The 22,495-nt window shown below is 37.2% G+C and overlaps 1 protein-coding gene across 1 annotated transcript in view; it reads left to right on the top strand.

Annotated features, from left to right (window-relative positions):
* Positions 1–5,323: 5,323 nt before the first annotated feature.
* The window catches only part of LOC150078286 (centrosome-associated protein ALMS1-like), a 71,824-nt gene continuing 54,652 nt past the window's right edge, over positions 5,324–22,495 (top strand). Inside the window, exon 1 of the mRNA XM_090385265.1 lies at positions 5,324–5,518. Coding sequence (XP_090241391.1) covers positions 5,438–5,518 — 81 coding nt within the window. The 5' untranslated portion in view covers positions 5,324–5,437. The remainder of the gene's footprint in view (positions 5,519–22,495) is intronic.

Genomic DNA, 22,495 nt, shown 5'->3' with positions numbered 1-22,495 from the left:
TTAGGATGCTTTTTTAAATTTTTTCTGATTGTTATGCTGCAGGGTGATTCAAAAGACATGCAACCCATAGCATATTTTCAGTTTATTTAAATTTTTATTCATACTATATAATTATAATAGAGATTATAATATATATTCAGTTATTATTATAAGCATGATTAGAATAAATATTAAAAACTCCTTTGTACTGAAAAGTACAAACTGCTTTTAACCATGCTCGATTTGCTAAGTGTTGGAAGAGTTATCATTGAAATTTCTGATTCAATATGGACTTTTATAACTTAAATTGATAATATGTAAAGGTTATGCCACTCCTTTTAAGAAATCCAAAAAATAAATATCTAGGAGTTATGAATGTTCAATTATGAACATGTGCTGTGCCTGGGAATATGATGTGTTACTTTCATTTTAAACAAAACACTATTGGTTAGTGACCAAAAGCTGACATGCAGTGATCACCACAGAAACACCTCTTGGAAATCTGGAGATGGCCAGTACTGTACCAATTAGAATCAAATGGTATTAAATATTGATGATAAATTACAATTTGGATTTTCATAAATTCATCAATTTTGAATCACATTATTATATAAAGTAGCATAACCAAAATAAAGTAATTGTAAAACTCTGTGTTAAAGCTTTTTATGTAAATTCTGGGTATCATTACTGGACAAACACTTAGCCATAATTATGAGAGCATCCTTGGATTCATGGGAGTTCCCCACAGACTGGAGATGTACAAATGTAACCCCAATTCACAAAGGGTATCAAAAGGTGACACGAGTAATTAATTTAACACGAGTAGTTAAATCTGTTGATTTAACTTCTGTTCTGGGGAAAATAATGGAGTCACTGGTTAAAGCATTGCAGGATCATCTGGACAAGACTGCAGTTATAGTTCAGACACAGCATGGGTCTGAACTATAACTGCAGTTTAAGGGGAAGTCTTGTCTGACCAATTCAACTGGATTCTATGATGTGATAACAAAGGAACTGGAAGCGAAAAATAATTTTGATATTATATACTTGGATTTCAGGAAAGCTTTTGATACTATTGCACATAAGACTGCTGTACAAATTGGAGAAGTGTGGCATTAAAGTAAAGTGGCTGCTATGGATAAAGGGATGGTTGAGTGGGAGAAGACAAAGAGTGGTAATCAACAGACACTGCTCTTTGTGGGCTAATGTTATTAGTGGAGTCCCCCATGGTTTGGTGTTGGGCCAATTGTTGTTTTGTATATTTATTAATGCTATTGTTGAAGATATATCAGGCTTAATGTCCAAGTTTGCAGACAATATGAAGGTTAACAGGGTTGTTAATGACAGTATACTACTGCAACAGGATCTAGGAAAGTTGAACAGATGGGCTGAGAGGTGGCAACTGAACTTTAACAGATGTAAAGTACTGCATATGGGAGCAGTAACCCCAGTGTAACATATCAGCTGTGTGGTACTAACTCAAGGTAGTGGAGAATGAAAAAAACTGGTGGTAATTGTGCAGTCACATGTGAAGTTTTCTGAGCAGTGCAGACAGGCCCCCAGAGCAGCTCATGGGGTCTGTCAATGATATGCAGGAACTTTGCTTGCAGCGATAAGGAGGTGATTATCCCTTTGTATAAGGAAATGGTCATGCCACATCTTGAGTACTACATACAAGTATGGAAGCCTCATTTTAGGAAGGATGTAGAGCTGCTGGAATGAGTACAGAGAAGGGCAATGAGATTGGTAAGGGGGGAACAAAGGGTTGCTCTTACCGAGGAAAGCTTATGTTCTGCCAGTGCAGCATCTGGAGACTAGGCACTTGCAAGGTGATCTGATTGAGGTGTTTTAAGGTTTTGAATGGTTTAAACGAGCTCACTGCTGATGGAATTCTTCCTCTTGTTTAGGTTATACACTTGTGAGGGGTCATAAATTCAAATTGAGGAAAGACAGTTGTAGAATAGATGTACGGAAATTTTCCTTTAGCCAGCGGGTGGCTGATTGCTGGTGCAAACTTCCATCTGTCATTGTGGAAGTTGATAGCTTAAATAAATTCAATGAAGAAATGGAAAAACTTTTGGAGCGAATGGATGGGTGAAATGGGAAGGTTTTTTTTTTTTTTTTTTGCTGATGCTGTATAATCTGCCTTGCTGTTCCAGTGCTGGTTGGCAGATCGACCGTATTTAGCAGTCAGGGGCTTGAACCCCAGTTTACTCCAAGAGTGTGTGCTACTGTGCTCCCACTCCTGACCACTTGGCCGCAGAGATTTTTGGGGGGGGGGAGGGGCTTGTAATCTTTAAAAAAAAATTGAGTGTTTTGTAGCATTTTCAAGGAACACATAACTGATATCAGAAATTACCAAGTTCTGATCAAAAACGTCTAAGACTTCAAAAGGAGTGTAGGTAGAGAGGATGAGGAAATGTAGGGTAGAGATCACTAAATTACTAGTTTGATCTGCTTTCCACTCCACTAAACCATTAATGAGCAGCAGTTGAAGTTCAGATGTATGTCAAGCCTCTATTGCAATTGTAATAGATGCAAAAGTAGAATGTGCCTCCACAAATTGTGTGAAGAGTGGAAATACTCATCCTCTAAATGTTAACTGTATTGGTGATTGATATTTAAGTAAGTCTTATTTATCAGTGGATGAAATATTACAAAACTGGCTGATAATCTATCGAAAATTATCGATGTTCGGGTCGAACTTCCCAAGTTGTGATTGCATGCTAAAATGCACGAAAAAATTCATTCTGATTGGCAATTATCTGAGAAATTGCTCATGAACTGGGAATTTCCTTTGGATCATGCCAAGTGATTTTGACAGCAAAACTTTATTTTTCAATGTTGTTGAATGATGACCAGAAGATTCCCCATCAAGAACTGTACAAGGAGCTGAAAAAAATGATAGAAAGAGACCCTAACTCATCAATTGCATTGGTGATGAAATAGATGTATGGCCGTGACTCAAAAGTAAATTCCAGTAATCTCAATGAAAGTTACTCAGCTGAGCCTATTATTCATTATGAATTTGTACAGTGGCTAGATGGTTGTAAACCAGGCCTATTACAAAGTTTTTGTTTGAAATTGAGTATTTTTTCTCATCACTCATAAAATGTTGATCTTAATCAATTCTCCCACACTTTAGAAACATTTTTGCTCTTATTTTCATTGTTATATCCATGTATCTATCAGAAAGATTTTTGTAAATCCAACATCATGATATAGTGTAAGAAGGTTTTTTTTGTTATTCAGGGGTATAAATAGCATAAAAACGAATGTAAAACTGCATAGACTGTCATTTGGAAAATTTATGAATCACTTTATTTGTAAACAAAATATTGTGGAAAATGAGCAGGGATTTTTAGTTTAATATTTCAGGAGCTGCCTTCCTTCTGAGGCTGTAAAAAGGGGAAATTGTACATAATACTTAATTCTGCTTTATACATCATATGCGATACTAATTTAATACATATATCCTTAAAACATTTTAATTTAAAAGCAAAAATTCTTGTCATAAGATATATAATTTGCCTTTAAAATGTGCACCTGAAATTATTTTCCCTTAAAAGCAAAATTCATGCAACACATACTATGAAATTTGTTAATTATCAGAGAGATGGTTGGGGGGGGGGGGAGTAAGCTTACTTTCCGTTTATTACAATAATTGACAATACTGTCATTTACAAGTCTCCCTTTACATTTTTACTTCAGAAGAGGGGAACACAGTAGCTCGTGAAATATCAGCCTACCTCCTTCCTCCCAATACTTTTTTTTTTGTAAATCCATTAATTTTTGAATAAATTCACATATGATAGTCTATACAGTCTCGTGTTCCATTTTTATGCAGTATCATTTTTTGTTTGCCTGTGCTGACCACAACCTTTGTATTGCTTATGAAAAACATTGTAAATATTCTGTTAAAAGAAATATTCACACTTGTAAAATATTTATTGATAATTTCAGTTAATTTTCTCTATCCTAATAATATAACTATTGTATTGTTAAGATGAAAGTTATTTGTTTGTTTGCTTTAGGGTCTGATGATGCCCAACCACCTAAGTTTCCACCACAGGTTTTGGGATCTCGTTGTGATCCTCCAATTTTGATGCCTGGCATTTATGGCTCAAGAAAATTTGTAGAAAAATATGCAACACATGTAGAACTTAGCAATAGTATTCAGCAAAAGCCCCAAGATTCTCATTCTGAACCTTCTCCTCTTAGATATGTTGATCTGTCACAGAGAAATCGGCAGGTTGATGAAGCTCCCATAAATATTTCATCTTCAAGCAGAGTAGCAGCTGATCAAGAGATTTCAAAGTGTCCACTTCTGTTACACTCACACGTTGAAGGTGCCAAAATGCATGATAAAATGTCAGAAGTCTGCAAACAAACTCATACAGGTAGTGATTTGATCTCTAGCATCTACCAAGAATCCCAGCAGTTACATCAAGTAGCAGAAGAAATATATCCAAGAACTTCTTCACACTCTCTTGCTGTTCATTCTGGCATCCCTTCTAAGAAATCTAAGAATCCAAATGACATTCGAAGATCATTAGTTAAAGATTCTCTAAGCCAAACAACAACAACAACAGTTGTAACAGACTCCTCAAATTCTTATAGTCAGACAAAACAAAAGAGCAAAACAAATCGAAAAGCACAAAATAAAGCAGTTCACACAGCTCGTCATGAACTTGATAAACTTCGGCATCTTATGGAGAGACAAAAGAAAAATTATCTGCAACGACTTCAACTTGAAGTTGAGCGGTTAGAAAGTTTAGAAGATTTATTGTTGTTCCAGACCCTAAAGTTTCAAACAGCAGTTTCGTCCTCTTCTTCAGCATCAGTTACAGCTTCTTCTAGTAATGTGGAACAAACAGAACCTAAATCTTTATATTCTTCTGAATGTACTTATATTAGAACAACTGAATCAAGTATGAACAGTAGTTCAAAGAGCAGTATAACAGAAAAAAATAAGCCAGTTTCTTTTAAAGATCCTAGTCAATATTTGTATTCCGTTCCTAGATCAAAAAAAAAACGAAATATTAAAATTTCAGCGAGAGAGGATGATTCACATCAGATTTTGCAAACTTCACTGAAAAATACATCAAGTTCAATAACCCATACTTTACGCATAACATCAATAAAAAAAGATTTCAGTCAAAACTATCCTACCCCTCTGCCTTCAGAAGATGAGGTGAAGCAAAGGAGATGTACAGCTAAAGTAGAATCTAAAGGTATTCAGACTTCTGATTCCTTGTTGTATCTTAAAAAAAATTATAAAGAATCAGAACGATATTTTATTTCTTTGAGCCCATCATCTAAAATGGCAAAGAGAAGTCCCAAAAAAAAAAATAGGAATAAAAGTAGCCGAAATATTAAATCTCACTATCATCATCAGAAAACAGATCATGAATATAGGAAGCAACCAGCTTTATCCTGGTTTATATCTTTTCACAATATGGATGCACAAAGAAAAGAAAGCAGCTATAAATCAACCAGGAAGAATTCCTTACAAAGATTTTCACCACCAAGTTTACAGGTATATATATATTTTCCTTCCATTCATTTAATTTGTTATGGCACATCCTAATGGTTTATGACACATTCTCTGCCAGTTTAGGGTAAAAATTAATATTCCATTGTTGACTAGCAGTGTAATTTCTAAGATTTTTAACCTAGTACCTTTTGTTCCCACCTTCCTGCCATAATAGACACTATGTAGGTGTAGTTTTTATTTGTAACTACTAGATAAAGGTACATTAAATAAAGATTATTTATTAAAGATATAAGATCAGGAATGGTGAACCAAATGGGACATGTTCCACAAGTCATATGCATAAGAAAATATACAAGCATGTAAACACTTATAGTTTATATTATAAAAAAAGTCCTTTATTTGAAAACATATTTGACAGCATATCAGCCACATCTGCTAGTGAAAACCATGTGTAATTGTGTGCAGAGTTATAAAGCAACAAAGTTTTCCAAATGAAAACTTTGTTGCACTTAAATATTATTTATTTTATTTTATTTAAGTTACAGTAATAAGCATTTTCACTCTGCAATTTTAGAACATCCTGTAATTCACAGATACAAGGCTTAAAGGTTCATTTTGTGCTAATTTAAGCATTCTAAACTTCTTATATAAGGTATTTTACAGGATTTTTCTCCATCACTTATAATCGTTAAAAGTTCTAAACCATGAAAGTATATTCATATGCGACATCTCGCTGTATATGTATAGATTTCAATAGAAACTCTGGCTGTTTCAATCCTGCCCTGAGAATCTTTTACAGTGGGCCATTATTTACTAAAAATAAAATTGTATAAAATTAATAGGAAATATCCATTTCATTTATACTGAAATGAAGAGTTCAAAGTTTTTATGATCTTGGATAGTTCTGTTGTAAAGTAGCTGAATAACTTCAGACTACAGATTCAACTTATCAATCTCCAGGAGATTGATAAGTTGACTCTTTTTCTCTTCATCTGAAAAGATTGCAGTTTTCTGTGATGTTCTGTAGTGCTGTTACCTTCGGTTGTTACAGGTAGAGTCTCTCTCTCTCTGTTTAGAGAACAGGTGAGAAGTAGTGGTTAGAATGTTCAGTAAAAGGTGGAATGATTGGAATAATAAATCGGTTGAAATTTTGTGGACTGGATATAAACCTACCAGGAATTCTGCCCTTTTTTAAGTTTGAACCCATAGCCACGTTAAGAGCCTCAAGATGGGAGTAACTCTGACTAATGGCCACATAAAACTGACTTCCTCTAGCCTCATCTTTGGTGTGTCTCTACATTATAATATGGAGAGGATGGGGGGGGAGTTGCAGAAATATCTGACTTAAGTTTTAATATAACTGGGAAAGGATTTTACATGGTTACACAGACTTTAGCTGCACTGGCAAAAAAAAAAACACAAGTAGATAAGAAAATACAAATTATATGCTTCCCTCCTCATATAGGTTACTATCCAATTGACCTTTGAATTTATTCAAACTGTCAACCTCAACTACATGAGAGAACAACTTAGCATTAGCATTAGTAAAGGCACATGATGCAAGAATGCAAGCTTATATAGCATTAGCCAAATAAAAAAAAAAAAAAAAAAAACCCCTTCTCATTTCACCCATCCACTTGAACCAAGTGTTTGTCTAGTTCTGCCTCTAATCTATTTAAGCTATCAATGTCTACATGACGGATGGAAGTTTGTTCGAGCAATCAACCACCTGCTGGCTAAAGGCAAACTTCCGCACATCTATTCTACAACTGTCTTTCCTCAATTTGAATTTGTCCTCTCAGGTGATTATTCTGAACAAGAGTAAGAATCCCATCAGAATTGAGCATGCCCAACCATTCAAGACTTTATACACCTCAATCAGATTACCTCGCAGATGCCTAGTCTCCAGACATGTAATTTGGAAAACTTAAGCCTTTCTTCGTATGAGCAACCCTTAGTTCCATTCACTAATCTTGTTGCCCTTCTCTGTACTCGTTCCAGCAGCTCTGCATCCTTCTTAAAATGAGGCCTCCAGACCTGTATACAGGCAGTTCTCGCTTTACAAGTTCCCTCGTTTTTTCCCCAAGTATCAACAAAATCGAAAATATGAACATTAATTGCAAAAAATGAATTAAATATTCATAAATACCGCATTTAAAACCATGCGTATAGCTATACAATACAGTGTACCCTGCTTTACAATATTAATCCACTACCATCGTATCGCAAAAATATTGTAATGTAAACCCTTTTTGGTAATTCGTTGCACAACCTCGGAAGTTGAAATTTTCACTTTGTAACTCAGTAAAAGGTCGTTTTTATAGTGTAAATTGTATTAGTTACCAATTCAAATCATTAAATGCACTACACTTTCGTTGTTATCATATGTTATAAGAACCAATTTTGAATGGCTTTGTGATATTTTTCTAAAGCACATTTCTGGAGGTCACAATGGTAAAACAATAAAAACAATTTGCACTTTCTGGTTTATTGGGCTTTTCTGTTACTGCAAGCAAATATAAATGGGTAGTAAACTTGATGTTATTGCATGTGTGAAAATACCGATATCTGGAATTGTGTGATTTTTTACTTTATGGTGAAATGTGTTTCCCTTTACTGAAATCTTCAATCGTATAAAAAACATAAATAAATTTTCAGAATCTTCTCCTCATTCCTTTTTTTTAAAGCTTCGCAAATTTGTTACTCTGTGCAAATCATGATAGTTGCAATTTGTGCGTTCCGTTAAAAAATGCTTATGCATCTATTGAAATTTATAAAGCATTTCTGAGAAGACAACTCCTTGTGCAACAAACCAACGAATGCCGAGCCATTGAGTGATCAACAAGTGTGCATTTAGTTGATGACGACGAAGAATAAACATTCTTTAACGTTTGTAAGCCATAAATAATTTCTCTAGTATTATAATTTGCTTGATTTTACAGGCTGTTTTCATTTCTTTGGATAAATCAATCATTGTTTAAACAAACTAATTAACTAACTAATTTCATTGTTGATAATGTAACCCCTATTTTTAACATTGTGTCTATGGAAAATAAATTCCCACTTTATGAGTTCACTTTACGCGCACGCTAGGAACGAATTAACTCGTAAAGTCGAGAACTACCTGTACAGTACTCAAGGTGTGGCCAGACCATTGCCTTATACAAGGGTATAGTCACCTCCTTATCCCTGCTAAAAAAATTCCTATATATATCATTGACAAGACAACATGAGCTACTCTTGCAGACCATTTGCACTGCTCAGAAAACCTCATATCTGACTGCAAAATTACCCCCAGGTCCTTTTCATTCTCTACTACTGTCAGTGTAGTCCCACACAGTTGATACATTACTCTGGAGTTACTGCTTCCCATATGCAGTACTTTACATTACGCAATGTTAAACTTCAGTTGCCACCTCTCAGCCCATCTGCTCAACTTTTATAGATCCTTCTGAGCAAGGATCATGTTGCAGCAGCTTACTGTCATTAGTATCATTAAAAACCCTGCTGACCTTCGTATCATCTGCAAACTTGGACATTTAGCCGGATATACCAAGGGTCATTCCATGTCAAGTGGCCTAGGAGTCCCTGCTCGACCATCTTCAATTTTGTTGAAACTCTGTGTGGATGTTTAAAAACAGGTTTCAAATGAAGCTGTGCAAAATTTCAGTTCAAAATATAGTATGCTTAAGGCACCACACCTTTTTTGTGGCGGTCACTTGTGTTATGCGGAATAAATCACAAAAAATTTTCAAAGTTTTAAGTGTTACTGTTGCACAACGGTGAGAGGTAGTGCTCTGAAACTTGGTATACTTAGCTAACTTTTGGTGTCCAGGCTCAAAATCCTTCACATTTTTTACAATGCGGTCTAAAACTGGCAACAAAAATTTGTTGTAACAAATTTAAGCAAGACTTTTGAAAGTCATAACTCTTCTTTGGACATTCCACTGCATGAATTCAGCCTAAATAAATATCGGCTCTTATACTTGTTTTCGGGCTGAGATATATTCCTTCAAAGATTGACTCAAAATTTGAAAGTAAAATTTGGCCTATCTTAAGGGGCAAATATCTTAATGTGGACACGTTCAATTCTCTCATTTTTGTCACCACTGGAAAGAGCAGAGTTTCATGGGTTTATATGTTATGTCTTTACACTTAAGGCTTTTGTTGCAGAACACTTTCTTAATCCTGCCTAATGTTTAGAATAAGCTAGAAATAGAGTATATTTTAGAATTCCAGAACATTCTTGGATTCCAAAAAAACTGATGAACATTCTAGAATTCTAGAATCGTACAAAAAAAAGTATAAATAGCCGATGTTTGAACCATGCTGTTATTAATGTGTTCCTCTATCTTTTATTGTTTGACTGTAATAAAGTTAATTAAGTTTTCATTGCTTGCAGAAAAGTCCACTATTAGTCAGCAAGAAAGCCATGGAATCAGAAGATTTTGCTGGAGATAAGCTGGACTCGTGCACCATCAGTCATATGGATAATTCTAAATATCTTGTGCTATTCTATACATGCAAAACTAGGTTAAAATTATTTAAAGAATTTGAAGAACAACAGCTGATAGATCGTTGTTGTGGATTAAAACTGGGTGAAGAAGACAATTTGTCTACATCATGAAGCTTTGCTTTGACAAAATTTGAAATTTTGCAAAAAAAATCATATGGTGAAAAACAGTTTACAATCAATTGATTTGTCAATAGCAGACCACCTGAAAGACCTAACAAAGGTAGACATAAAACCAGGTCAGAAGCTGTGTCCATCATCATGCTGAGGTGCCTCCGTAGCCAGGTGGGAAGGAGCAGCAGTGCATAGCACACAGTTCTTGATTAGACCGGGGTTCGAGCCGTCACCACCAAATACGGAGGATGTGGAAAGGTCAGGGAAAGACCACTGCATATCCCCGAGCAATATGGCCTTAGTTGCTAATGCTCCTAAAAACCAAATAACAATAACAAACATCATGCTGAAAAGAGTATAACAGCCGAAAAGCAGCAACCGGAACATCAACTTCATCTGGATCAGACCATGATGACAAAATGCATGTAATTGATTTTACTATTGATTTTACAATAGCCATCAAGATTGAACACAAGTTTGATGGCTATTGGTATTTCTCCTCTGAAATTTAAGTGAATGGTTAAGAGAGACTCACAAGGCTATGCCAAAGGAAGTCAAGTACAAGATGTAATTTCCAGTAAAATTGCATCTATTGGCGGCTTGGATCCAAATGACATCATGGAGCCAAGTGCAAGTCATCAGTGTGGAAATTGTTTAGATTACAATGAGCTGCCGAAAGAATTGAAAGAAAAGTTGATGGTATCAAGTAATTCAGAAATACTTCAAATAGTAACACTAGCTCCAGTTAGTTGGTCCATAAAGAAAACAATGGAAGAGTTCAGTGTCTCAGAAAGAATGGTCAAGAAAGCTAGAAAACTTAAAGCAGAAGAAGGAATCATGGCCATGCCTGGAAAAAAGCTTTCTGAGCAAGTAAAGCAAACCTCTACCTCTTGCTACCTCTACTCTGCCAGATAGTGACTGGAGGGAGTCCGAGTAGTGTGTATGTGGGGAGCATTGTCGAGGCCACGTTATGTCAAGGATCTGGGTATATTCTTACCACGTGTATGCCATATCCAAAAATTTCATTACTTCATACAGCATGTTCCACCCACTTTTTCTTACTATTGAATACACCATGAATTGTCAAACTAATAGAGCAAGCTTATCTGCAAAAAGATCTAAACCTCCCAAGGACTTCCTAATTCATTTCACAAATATACGTGGCCTCAATTCTAATTTCAACGATATCCACTTCCACTTGCAGTCTGTCAAACCCCATGTACTTTTTCTGACAGAATCTCAGTTATCGGTTGATTCAACTACTGCTCATCTCAGATGCCCAAATTATTTGCTGTATGATTCCTTTCGCCTCAAAGGTGGTACTTGTGCATATGTCCGTTCTGATATTCCCTGTCAGAGACTTGGCAATTTGGAATCTCCTCTCTTTGATCTTCTCTGGCTTAAAATCCCAACTCCACTAATCACTTGGAGCTCTTTGACTTCCTCTCTTTGCAACTTGACTTTCTCCAGTCAAACTTTCCTAACAGTGAGATAATTTTTCTTGGTGATTTTAATGTTCAAAACTCCAGCTGGCTTCTGTTTTCTAGTCACACCGACCCAGCAGGTCGAGATGCTGAGGCTTTTGCAATTACTAATGACCTAGCACAAATTGTTCATTTAACTACAAGAATACCAGACAATCCTAATGATACAGCCAATATGCTTGACCTTTTTCTCACAAACAACCCTTATAAGTACACGGTCGAAGTGAGAGGTCCTTTAGGTACTTCAGATCACAACTTGGTGATTGTCTCTTCTCCAATGGAACCTTTATCTCATGGCTATTCCCAACCTCATGTTGTTTGGCATTACAAGAATGCAAAATGGGATGACCTGCGAGACTTCTTTTCTTCTTTTCCTTGGTCGGATTACTGTTTCAAAACTTCTGATGGCAATGTTTGCTCAGATCGTGTCAGTGAAATTATTCTTGCAGAAATGAATCCTTTATCTAAATCTTGGTTTTCCAATAAATGTGCTAAGGCTGTTCAAGAGAAGAATGTTGCATATCGTAATTGGCTTCTAATTCTTCAGTTTCATTTTCTGTCTTCACCAAAGCTCGCAACAATTGTAAAGCAGTTATTAATCAGTCCAAACTAGAGTTTGAACAGGCTAAGAGTAGAAAACTTGCTTCTTGCCCTAATGGTAGCCGAGCATTCTGGTCTCTTGCCAAAGCTATTGGCCGCAACTTTTGCCCATCTCTGCTCCCACCTCTGTCCAAACCAGATGATTCTATTGTCACTTCAGCCAAGGATAAAGCTGACCTGCTAGCATCCCATTTTTCTTCCAGCTCATGTATTAATGATCTTGGTAAAACACCTCCCACGATTCCCAACACGCTCCATTCAATGCCTCCTGTGGTCTTCCGTCAAAAGGATATCAGAAGGATTTTGATTAATCTTGATGCTAAGAAAGCTCCAGGTCCTGATGGTATTTCTCCACTTGTTCTCAAAACCTGTGTTCCTGAACTTACTCCTATTCTTTGCCGCCTTTTTTCACTTTCTTATTCCAAAGGTGTTTTTCCTTCTGCTTGGAAATTTGCTCATATCCAGCCAGTTCCTAAAAAGGGAACATCCCATCCAATTATCGTTCCATTGCAATTACTTCTACTCTTTCTAAAGTAATGGAGAAATCAATTAACCGCCAACTCTTAAACTACCTAGAAACCTTCCGTCTGATCAACGATCGCCAGTATGGATTCCGTCATTGTTGATCCACTGGTGATATTCTGGCTTATGTTACCCATTTATGGACTAATTCAGTGGAAAGGTTCGGTGAAACACAAGTAGTTGCTCTTGACATCTCAAAGTCTTTTGATCGTGTTTGGCATAAAGGTCTTCTAAACAAGCTTCCATCTTATGGTTTGCCATAAGATGGAAGAACCAATTACTAAAAACAGTTTGCCAACTGTTTTTAGTAATTGGTTATCCAGTTTTCTCTGTGATCGCTCACTGAAAGTGATGGTAGATGGCTCTCTGTCTTCTAACTTCTCCACTAATGCAGGTGTCCCCCAAGGTTCAGTTCTTTCCCCCACTCTTTTCCTCTTGTATATTAATGACCTTCTTCCATTGACTGAAAATCCTATCCATAGTTTTGCCAATGATAGCCAATTCCTTAAATGCCGATCTTCAGGTAATTCTCCAGTGGGGCAAAGACAACTTAGTTGATTTCAACCCTTCTAAAACTCAGTCTTGTCTTATATCTCGCAAAAAGGATTCTTCTGCTCCTATGCTTATCTTTAGTTACATTCCAATTTCTAGGCAAAATGATATCTCTTTTGGGGATTACCCTGACTTCTAATCTCTCTTGGCACAAGCACATTACAAATATTGCTTCCTCTGCATCTAAAAAACTTGGTTTTCTCTTTCGCTCTCGGCGTTACTTTTCTTCCAAACAGCTGCTCACTCTGTATAAACGCAAATCTGCCCTGCCATGGAATATTGTTCCCACATATGGGGTGGTGCCCCCAAAACCTTTCTCAGGCTTCTTGATTCCATTCAGAAGAGAGCAGTTAGGTTAATTAATGATTCATCTCTAACAGAGTCTCTCCACTCGCTTTCTCATAGATGTACTGTTTCTGCTGCATGCCTCTGCTACAGATTCTTCCATGGGCACTGTTCTTCTGAATTGGCTTCTATAATTCCCGCTCTCTCTTTCAAAACAGTCCGAACACATGCCGCCACCAGTCAACATCCATTTAGTGTCCAACTTCAAACTCACAGAACCAACTTTTCATCTTCCTCATTTATTCATTCAACTGCCGTTTTCTGGAACAACCTTCCTTCATACGTATTTCCTGAAAATTACAATCTACAGAAGTTCAAGTGCAACGTCAACAAATATCTTCTTTCGTCTTCTCAACCTCCAACCCAAGCACGGTACTAAGTACTATAGGTTCTAATACCTCTCGTGTTTGGCGTTCACATAAAAAAAAAAAAAAGTGATGGAATTTTTTGAAGATGATGAATTTAGTTGGATATGCCCTGGAAAGAAAGATTACATTTCCATTAGAAATGCAGATGGAATAAAAATGCAAATGCAAAAGCGACTACTACTCAGCAACTTGAAGGAAATGTTTATAACTTATCAAGATAGAATGGATCTGACATTGGATTTTCTAAATTTTGTGTACTTCGACCCAAGTGATGTGTCACAGTTGGTGCACCAGGAACACATTCTGTATGTGTATGCACAATCCATCAAAATGTCAAGTTAATGCTAGCAGCAAGTCCTGTTGAATGTGATTACAAGGTTCTTATTGCTTAAAACAGTCTGTGATTTGGAGTCAAAAGATTGTATGCTTCATCAGTGTGAAAACTGGCCAGGAATAGATTAATTTAAAAATTTCTAGAGAATATTTTTGAAAACAATGAACCAGAAAATATTATTGAATTCAAGCAATGGATACACACTGACAGAGATACAGTGGACACAAAGCAATTAACAACAGAAGATTTTATTGAGAGTTGAGTACAAATATATTTAACGTTTCCTGTCATCACTACATTGCTAAACATCAAAGCTACCATTTTAAGTCAACAAAGGAAAAAGCCTAATGACAGGAGAATTGGCCATCTTGATGGATTTTGCAGAAAATTATTCATTTGTTGTGCAAGATGCTGTTCAAGGGTTTCACTGGGAAAATAGTCAAGGCTACATTGCATCCATTTGTCATTTATTACAAGGATGTTGAACTTCAGAATATAAGTTTCTGCATAATCAGTGACTGCCTTCAACATGACACAATTGCAGTGCATGTTTTTCTAACCAACTTAATTGAATATTTGAAGAGTTTCATGACAGAAATCGGGCACATTTACTACTTCAGTGATGGTTCTGCAGCTCAATACAAGAATTTTATTAACTTGTGTCATCATCAGAAGGGTTTTGATATCGGTGCTAATTGGAATTTCTTTGGCACTAGCCATGGCAAGTCACCATGTGACGGAATTGGTGGAACAATAAAACTATTGGTAGCATGTACAAGTCTCCAATTCCCAATTGAAAACCAAATCCTGACACCAAGAAACATGTTTGAATTTTGTGACAAGCATGTGACTGGAATAAAATTCTGTTTTGTTTCTAAAGAGAAAATTGAGTAAGTAAGGCCATTTCAAGAGAAAAGGTTCATAGATGGTCATACTATTGCTGGAACAAGAGAAAATCATCACTTCATTCCTATTGATGCAAGACAGATTCATGTTTTCAGAGTATCAAATGACACACCATCATCATAGTTCATGTAGATTAAACTAGTGAAACCAATATTAAATATGTGCATATTGTTAATTTACAACATGGCCAATACATTGCCTGTATTTATGACAATAATTGGTGGATTGAAAATATTTGTGAAATATCATTTGAAGAACATGATGTATTGGTAAATTTCATGGAGCAGCTTGCTCATTTCACTGGCCTGCTGGAACAAGCCAATCTTCCAGCTCCAAAAACAACGGGAGAACAATATAGCTTGCTGAAGTAGGTAATGTAAACCATTAATGAAAAATTCCAGTCCATTACGAAGCAGTGATTCAATACCTTCACACTCACTTGCTTATTTCAAATTGTATTGTGTTTTAAATAAATTTTATTGCAGTTATAACTTCTTTCAAGCTTAGAAACCAATAGAACATCATCTTTATGCTTGGACTCCTGAATAAAGACCATATTTCAGGCTTGGTAACTTGCACTAAAGAAACCCATGCAATTTTGTTTCTTGCCATTTGCACCCCATTGTAAAAAAATACAGATCTTTTTGTGCATTGGTAATATATCCTTTCTCCTTAAACCAAAGGGCAGAGTAATTACAGAAAATTTTACTCTTGTAAATGCAATAGTTCATCAATAAGTATGTAAATATTATGAGGAAAATATAAAGTGTTTAAGGCCATTTTTTAGGCCTTAAGTAACAAGACACACAACTGAAAAACCATGATTCTTGTTGCTTAAAACCTGCTCATTCCAATGGTGGCAAAACCGAGAAAATTGAAGGTGGCCCACATTAAGATATTTGCCCCTAAAGATAGGTCAAATTTTGAGTCTATCTTTGAAGGAAAATATCTCAGCCAGCAAACAAGTATAAGAGCTCATATTTAGCTAGGCTGAATTCATGCAGATGTTAAATGGAATGCCCAAAGAAGAGGATACCAAAGGATTTTATTTCAAAGTTATGACTTTCAGAAGTCTTGCTTAAATTTGTTGCGACAAATTTTTGGTGCAAGTTTTAGACTGCATTGTAAAAAATGTGAAGGTTTTTGAGCCTGGACACGAAACATTTTGCATTCTCTGCCAAAAGTTAATTAGGTATACCAAATTTCAGAGCACTACATCTCAATGTTGTGCAACAGTAACACTTAAAACTATTGAAAAATTTTTGTGATTTGTTCCATGCAACACAAGAGACCTCCACAAAAAAGGTGCTGGTGCCTCGACTATACAATATTTTGAACTGAATTTTTGCTCAGCTTCTTTGGAAACCTGTTCCTGGAACATTTTTTTCCCGGAAAATGTGCCATAACGGATCGACTTTTTTTTATTTTACAGATTAAAAGTATGCATCATGCGAATACTCATTGTATAGTTTTTTTGTGTTTTTTATTAATTTTTCATGGGAGCAAATCATACAGATTTTTTTAATAAATTAGCACTTGAGCTAAAAGAAAGGCACAGAGAAAAAGTCTTCATTACTCATTATATAAATAAATTAAAAAAAATCAAGTGGAACGTACAAGCAGTAATTGCGAACTAACTACATTCTGATACACAGCTGCTACAAGTGGACAGGCGAGGTAAGTGTCACTTACAGGTGGCAGTTCAAGAGGAGGCACCTCCGTAGCCAGGTGGGAAGGAGCAGCAGTGCGTAGCACACGCTTCTTGATTAGACCGGGGTTCGAGCCCGTCACCACCAAATACGGAGGATGCGGAAAGGTCAGGGAATGATGACCGCATATCCCGGAGCAATATGGCCTTAGTTGCTAATGCTCCTAAAAACCAAATAACAACATAACAACAACAGTTCAAGAGGGCACTAAAGTATTTTTCAATATTGTTTTTGTGAATTATTTTCATGGGTTCAGTATTTTGCATTTAGGACGGCAAATTATATTTTGCTTATTGGCAGCATAGGAACATGTGCTACTGTTCTGACATTGCTGTACAATATATAAGTAAAACGAAAACCAGTCGTTTGCTGCCAGGTGTAACAAAATCCTGAGAAAACTCAGGATTTACCTGCCTAATGCAAAATTAGCAAGATAGATGCCAGAGAAAATACGATTCAGTCCTAAATTTGGAGGCATTATTGTATCCCAAGATATTTTGTGTAGTTCCAAATAACTTTTAAAACTAAAAACGAGATCTCGGGATAATCCATGAAGCGGTTAAATATCTACACCAAGTTTCAACAAAATTGAAGATGGTTGAGCAGGGACCATCTTCAAAATTAAGCCACTTGACATGGAATCACCCATCATCAATATCATTAATAAATACAGAAAACAACGATGCACCCAACGCTGAACCCTGGAGGACTCCACAAATAATATTAGTCCCTGAAGAGCAGTGTCCATTGATTACCACTCTGTCTTCTCCCACTCAACCAATCCTTTATCCATAGCAGCAATTTGCCTCTAATGCCACACTGCTCTAATTTGTGCAGCAGTCTTCCATGTGCAACAGTATCAAAAGTCTTTCTAAGATCCAAATATATGATATCAAAATTATTCTTTGCATCCAGTTCCTTTGTGACCACATCATAGTATTCAATCAAATTGGTCAGACAAGACTTCCCCCTAACAAACCCATGCTGTATCCGAGCTATAACTGAAGTCTTGTCTAGATCATCTTGCAGTGCTTCTTTAACCATTGCCTCCATTAATTTCCCTGAACAGAAGGTAAACTAACAGGTCTGTAATTACTTGTGTTGCTCTTTGATCCTCCTTTGTGAATTGAGGTCACAGTACATCTCCAGTCTATGGATACCTCCCCTGAGTCCCCTTGGACTCAGGGGAGGTGTCCCTTAGCCAAAATCTCATAATTTTGGCTAAGGGTTTGCTTACTTCCTTTGCTGCCTCCTTTAATATAACTGGATAGATCCCATCCACCCCATGTGCATTTCTTATGTTTATCTTCAACAATTTCTGCTCCACTTTGCTCTCAGTTATTACAAAATCATCTAGCTCACTGCCAGAGTTTAATACACCTCCGGCATTCTCCTCCCTGAATAACTGCTCATGTTTTAATGTAGATGCACAATACTCATTTAGTTTGTTAGCTACCTGAGCAGGATCATCAACAATTGAACCATCAATATCAAGTGGACCAATCTGATTCACCCCTTCCTTCTAGAGTTTACATAGGTAAAGAACTCTTTGCTGTTTCCTTTTGCATCCTTTGCCAAAGATTTCTCGTAATCTGCCTTGGCCTCCTTAACCTCCTTTGTGACTTGGTTACAGACTAGCTTATATCTATCATAGGCTTTCATGTCACCTGTTTCTTCTCTGCCACATGTTTCATTAGTTCATCTGACATCCATTTAGGCCTAAATCTTGAACAATATTTCTTAGAATAAAAAGCCTAGTAGCTTCCAAGATTAATTCTTTGAATGCTTCCCATTTTGAATTTTCTGTTGGTAACATCATCAGTTGTTCCCACCGTAGTCGCCTTTATGAAAGCAAAAACCCTTCCCTTTACCCCTGATGGTAGTTACCTCTTTGAGTAAATTCCACTTCAGCACACTGTGATCACTGCCACCTAGTGGTTCCTTTATCTGCAGATTCTTAATGCATGAAGAATCACTATTGATAACCAGATCAAGAGTATGACTCTCTAGTTGCCTCCTGAACATGGTGCTGTAGAAAATAATCATCCAATAAATCCACAAAAGCCTTGCTAGTGTGTGTGTGACCAACCCACAAATTCCAGTCAATATCTGGGAAATTAAAATCCCCCATTATAAGAAACTCCAATTCACTGGCCAATTCTATTTCTCTGTACAGTTATTATACTCATCAGAATCGTTAGGCCTATAACACACTCCTACTCTCAATTTTGTTTTCCTAGTGCTTATATCACACCAAACTGACTCAGCAATGCACTTATCACCCAAGTCGAGTGGATGCACTGCATAACCCCTCCTCCCTACCTATCCTGTCTATCCTTCTTTACACATGGTACCCCCCCCAAATTCCAATTCTGCATTCCTTATATCTGTGTGACACCACGTTTCTGATATCCCAACAATATCTGCCTTTGATGTTTTGACCAACATCTCAAATTCATCAAATTTATTTACCAAACTCCTGGCATTGGTGTACACGCAAGTATACATGCACCTGTTCCTATTCTTAGCTATCCTAACAGGGCCCATGTATTTACTTGTTCTGCAATGACTCCCAGCAGTCTCTGAAATCCCCTGCACCTTGTTTTCCAGGCTGCTGCTCATTCCAATAGAAGCAGTGCAAGAATCACTTTCACCTCTGCCAGCAGCTACTGTTAATCTATTAGTCCATGTATCCCCCCAAGCTAGCAGTTTTCCAACCCACCTAACACTGCCTCGATAGCATCAGCAAATATTCTTGCACCCTTTCTATTAAGTGTATCCCATCCCTGTAGAAGCTGTCTCTCCTGTTAACAAGCACAGACCAGGCTGAGAAAAATTCAATCCCTTGAGCTTTGCACAGCCTCTCCAGGGCTGAATTGATCAACAAGGCTCTCATTGTATACTCCCTCCTATCATGTTGGGGCAGAATTGCAGACACTTTCAAATTCAACCCTAATTCACAGCTTTTTTTCAACATTGACCTGTACTTTTTAAGTAATTCTGCCAGCCTTCTACTCTTAATATCATTAGTGCCAACGTGTATAACAATATCACCTTTTGTGCCCTTAAAAGATGATATCTGCTCTGCAATGTCATCAACCTTTGCCCCCCTACACACTGGGCATCAGAAAGTCTTAGATAATCCAGTTGATGTTACGGATGAATTGAATAGGTTTTTCCAGCTTGTTCCAACAATCAACGACTCGCAGGCTAAATGAAAACTTCCTACAACTTCAACCCCTGTAATTTGAATTTATGGCCCCTAGTTCTGGAATTCTTTATAACAGTGAAAATTCCAGCTTCTTTCGTATTACTAATCCCTCTCAGAGCCTTATAAACTGCAGTCAGATCACCTGTGAGGTGCCCGTTTCCAAGCGTCTGTAGTCACATAATCAGAGTTTTTCCTTGTACGGTTGTCGTTTTTTTTTTATCTCACCATTCGAGTTGCCCATCTTTGCACCCTCCAAGAAGCTCAATGCTTTTTTTCAGATGAGGTTGTCATACTTGAATGCAGTATTCCAAATGTAGTCTTACAATTGACTTATACAAAGTACAGTAGGATTATGACCTCCCTATCTCTACACAGGCACCTCCGTAGCCAGGTGGGAAGGAGCAGCAGTGCCTAGCACACGCTTCTTGATTAGACCGGGTGTTGAGCCCGTCACCACCAAATACACCAGGGAATGACCACCGCATATTCCCAGAGCAATATGGCCTTAGTTGCTAATGCTCCTAAAAATTGGTGCCTCCGTAGCCAGGTGGGAAGGAGCAGCAGTGCGTTGCACACGCTTCTTGATTAGACCGGGGTTCAAGCCCGTCACCACCAAATACGGAGGATGCGGAAAGGTCAGAGAATGACCACCGCATATCCCGGAGCAATATGGCCTTAGTTGCTAATGCTCCTAAAAAACCAAATAACAAACAAACAAACAAACAAGCTCCTAAAAACCAAATAACAACAACAACTATCTCTACAGGATAACATCTGATAAGACACCATGAGCTTTCTTGGCTGCCTGTTTACACTGCTCAGAAAACTGTATATCTGTCCATATCATAACTCCCCGATCTTTTTCCTCCTCCACTGTTTTTAATTCAACCTCGCCAAGTGTATAATTTATTTGGGGTTGCTATTTCCCCAAGTGTGAGGCCTTGCATTTAGCAGTATTAAAGCATAACTGCCACTTCTCTAACCATCTTTGAAGTCTATTCAAGTCATTCTGAAGAAGCGCTGCTTGTCACTGATCATTAACAACTCTACCAATCTATGTTGTCTGCTGATTTTGACATCACACCTTCTATCCCTTCGTTGGTATCATTTATGAAAACGAGAAACAACAATGGTCCAAGAACTGATCCTTAAAGGAGCCCACTCCCGATGTTGCACGAATCGGAATAATATCCATTAATCACAACCTTTTTCCTTCTGCCCTGCAGCCACCCAGAGTACATCTTGGAATCTTACCAGTAATCCCAACTTGTTCAAGCTTATACAGTAACCTCTTTGAGGGACCGAGTCAATGCTTTGCTAAATTCCAAATAAACTATGCTGAAATTGCCCCTACATCCAGCTCACAAGTAACTGTGTTAAAATAGCCTACCAATTTAGTTATATGTGATTTTACCTTAACAAAGCCATGTTGTATATCTGTCTAAATGTTCCTGGATTGCACTCTTAATCAATTCCTCTAAGAATTTTCCTACCACTGAAGTTCAACTAACTGGTCTGTAGTTACCAACTTCACTCTTAGAACCACCTTTGTGTATTGGTGATACATTGGCACTTCTCGAATCCAAAGATCTCATAATTAACCTCAATGGTTCTGTACACTCCCTGACGATCTCCCTCAAAACTACCAGGTATGTGCCCTCAACTCCAGGAGCTTTACTTGCCTTTATGCTCAAAAGTTTTTCTAATAAACAATCATCTGTAATTATGAAATGACTAATTTCATATGGCTCATCCTCCTCACACAGCCTCTTCTCAGCACGAAGGGTCTTTCATCGGTTAACACCAATGCAGAGTACCTATTCAATTCATCCGTAACATCAGTTGGGTTACCTAAGACTTTCTCACACCCAATGCGCAAGGGTCCAGTCGCATTAGCTTTCTTTTTCGTTGTATTCACATACATGAAAAATTCCTTGTCCCCATTCTTTGCTCTCTTAGCAAATACTTTCTCGTGCAGCCTTGACCTCCCTATGGTACTATTACAGATTAACTTCTACCTGTTGTAGGCATCAGTACTTTTCATTGCTCTGTAACTGTCCCATGCTATCTTGTTCTGCTCTCTTTAACCAGCCAGCTCTGCAGTCATCCATTTCGGCATCCTCCTCCTGCAGTATTTTCTTAATGGTATATATGCGTTCGTGGCTTCTGTGATTTTTGCTTTAAAAGTATTCCATAATTCAAATGTATTGGCCATTCCTCAGCAATCTGCCCAGTTCATAGATGCCATGTATTGCCTTAAACTGTCAAAGTCCCCCTCTTCTGAAGTTAAACCTGTGCCTTTACCTTTAACTACTGCAACATCTTCCTTCTCATCTTCCAACTGATGATTGCATGATCACT

This window comes from Mastigoproctus giganteus, chromosome 11 (assembly GCF_048544385.1).
Source record: "Mastigoproctus giganteus isolate SK-2022 chromosome 11, ASM4854438v1, whole genome shotgun sequence".
NCBI classification, from domain to species: Eukaryota; Metazoa; Arthropoda; class Arachnida; order Uropygi; family Thelyphonidae; genus Mastigoproctus; species Mastigoproctus giganteus.
The sequence above is the reverse complement of the archived record's forward strand: the minus strand, read 5'-3'. Positions and strand labels throughout refer to the sequence as shown.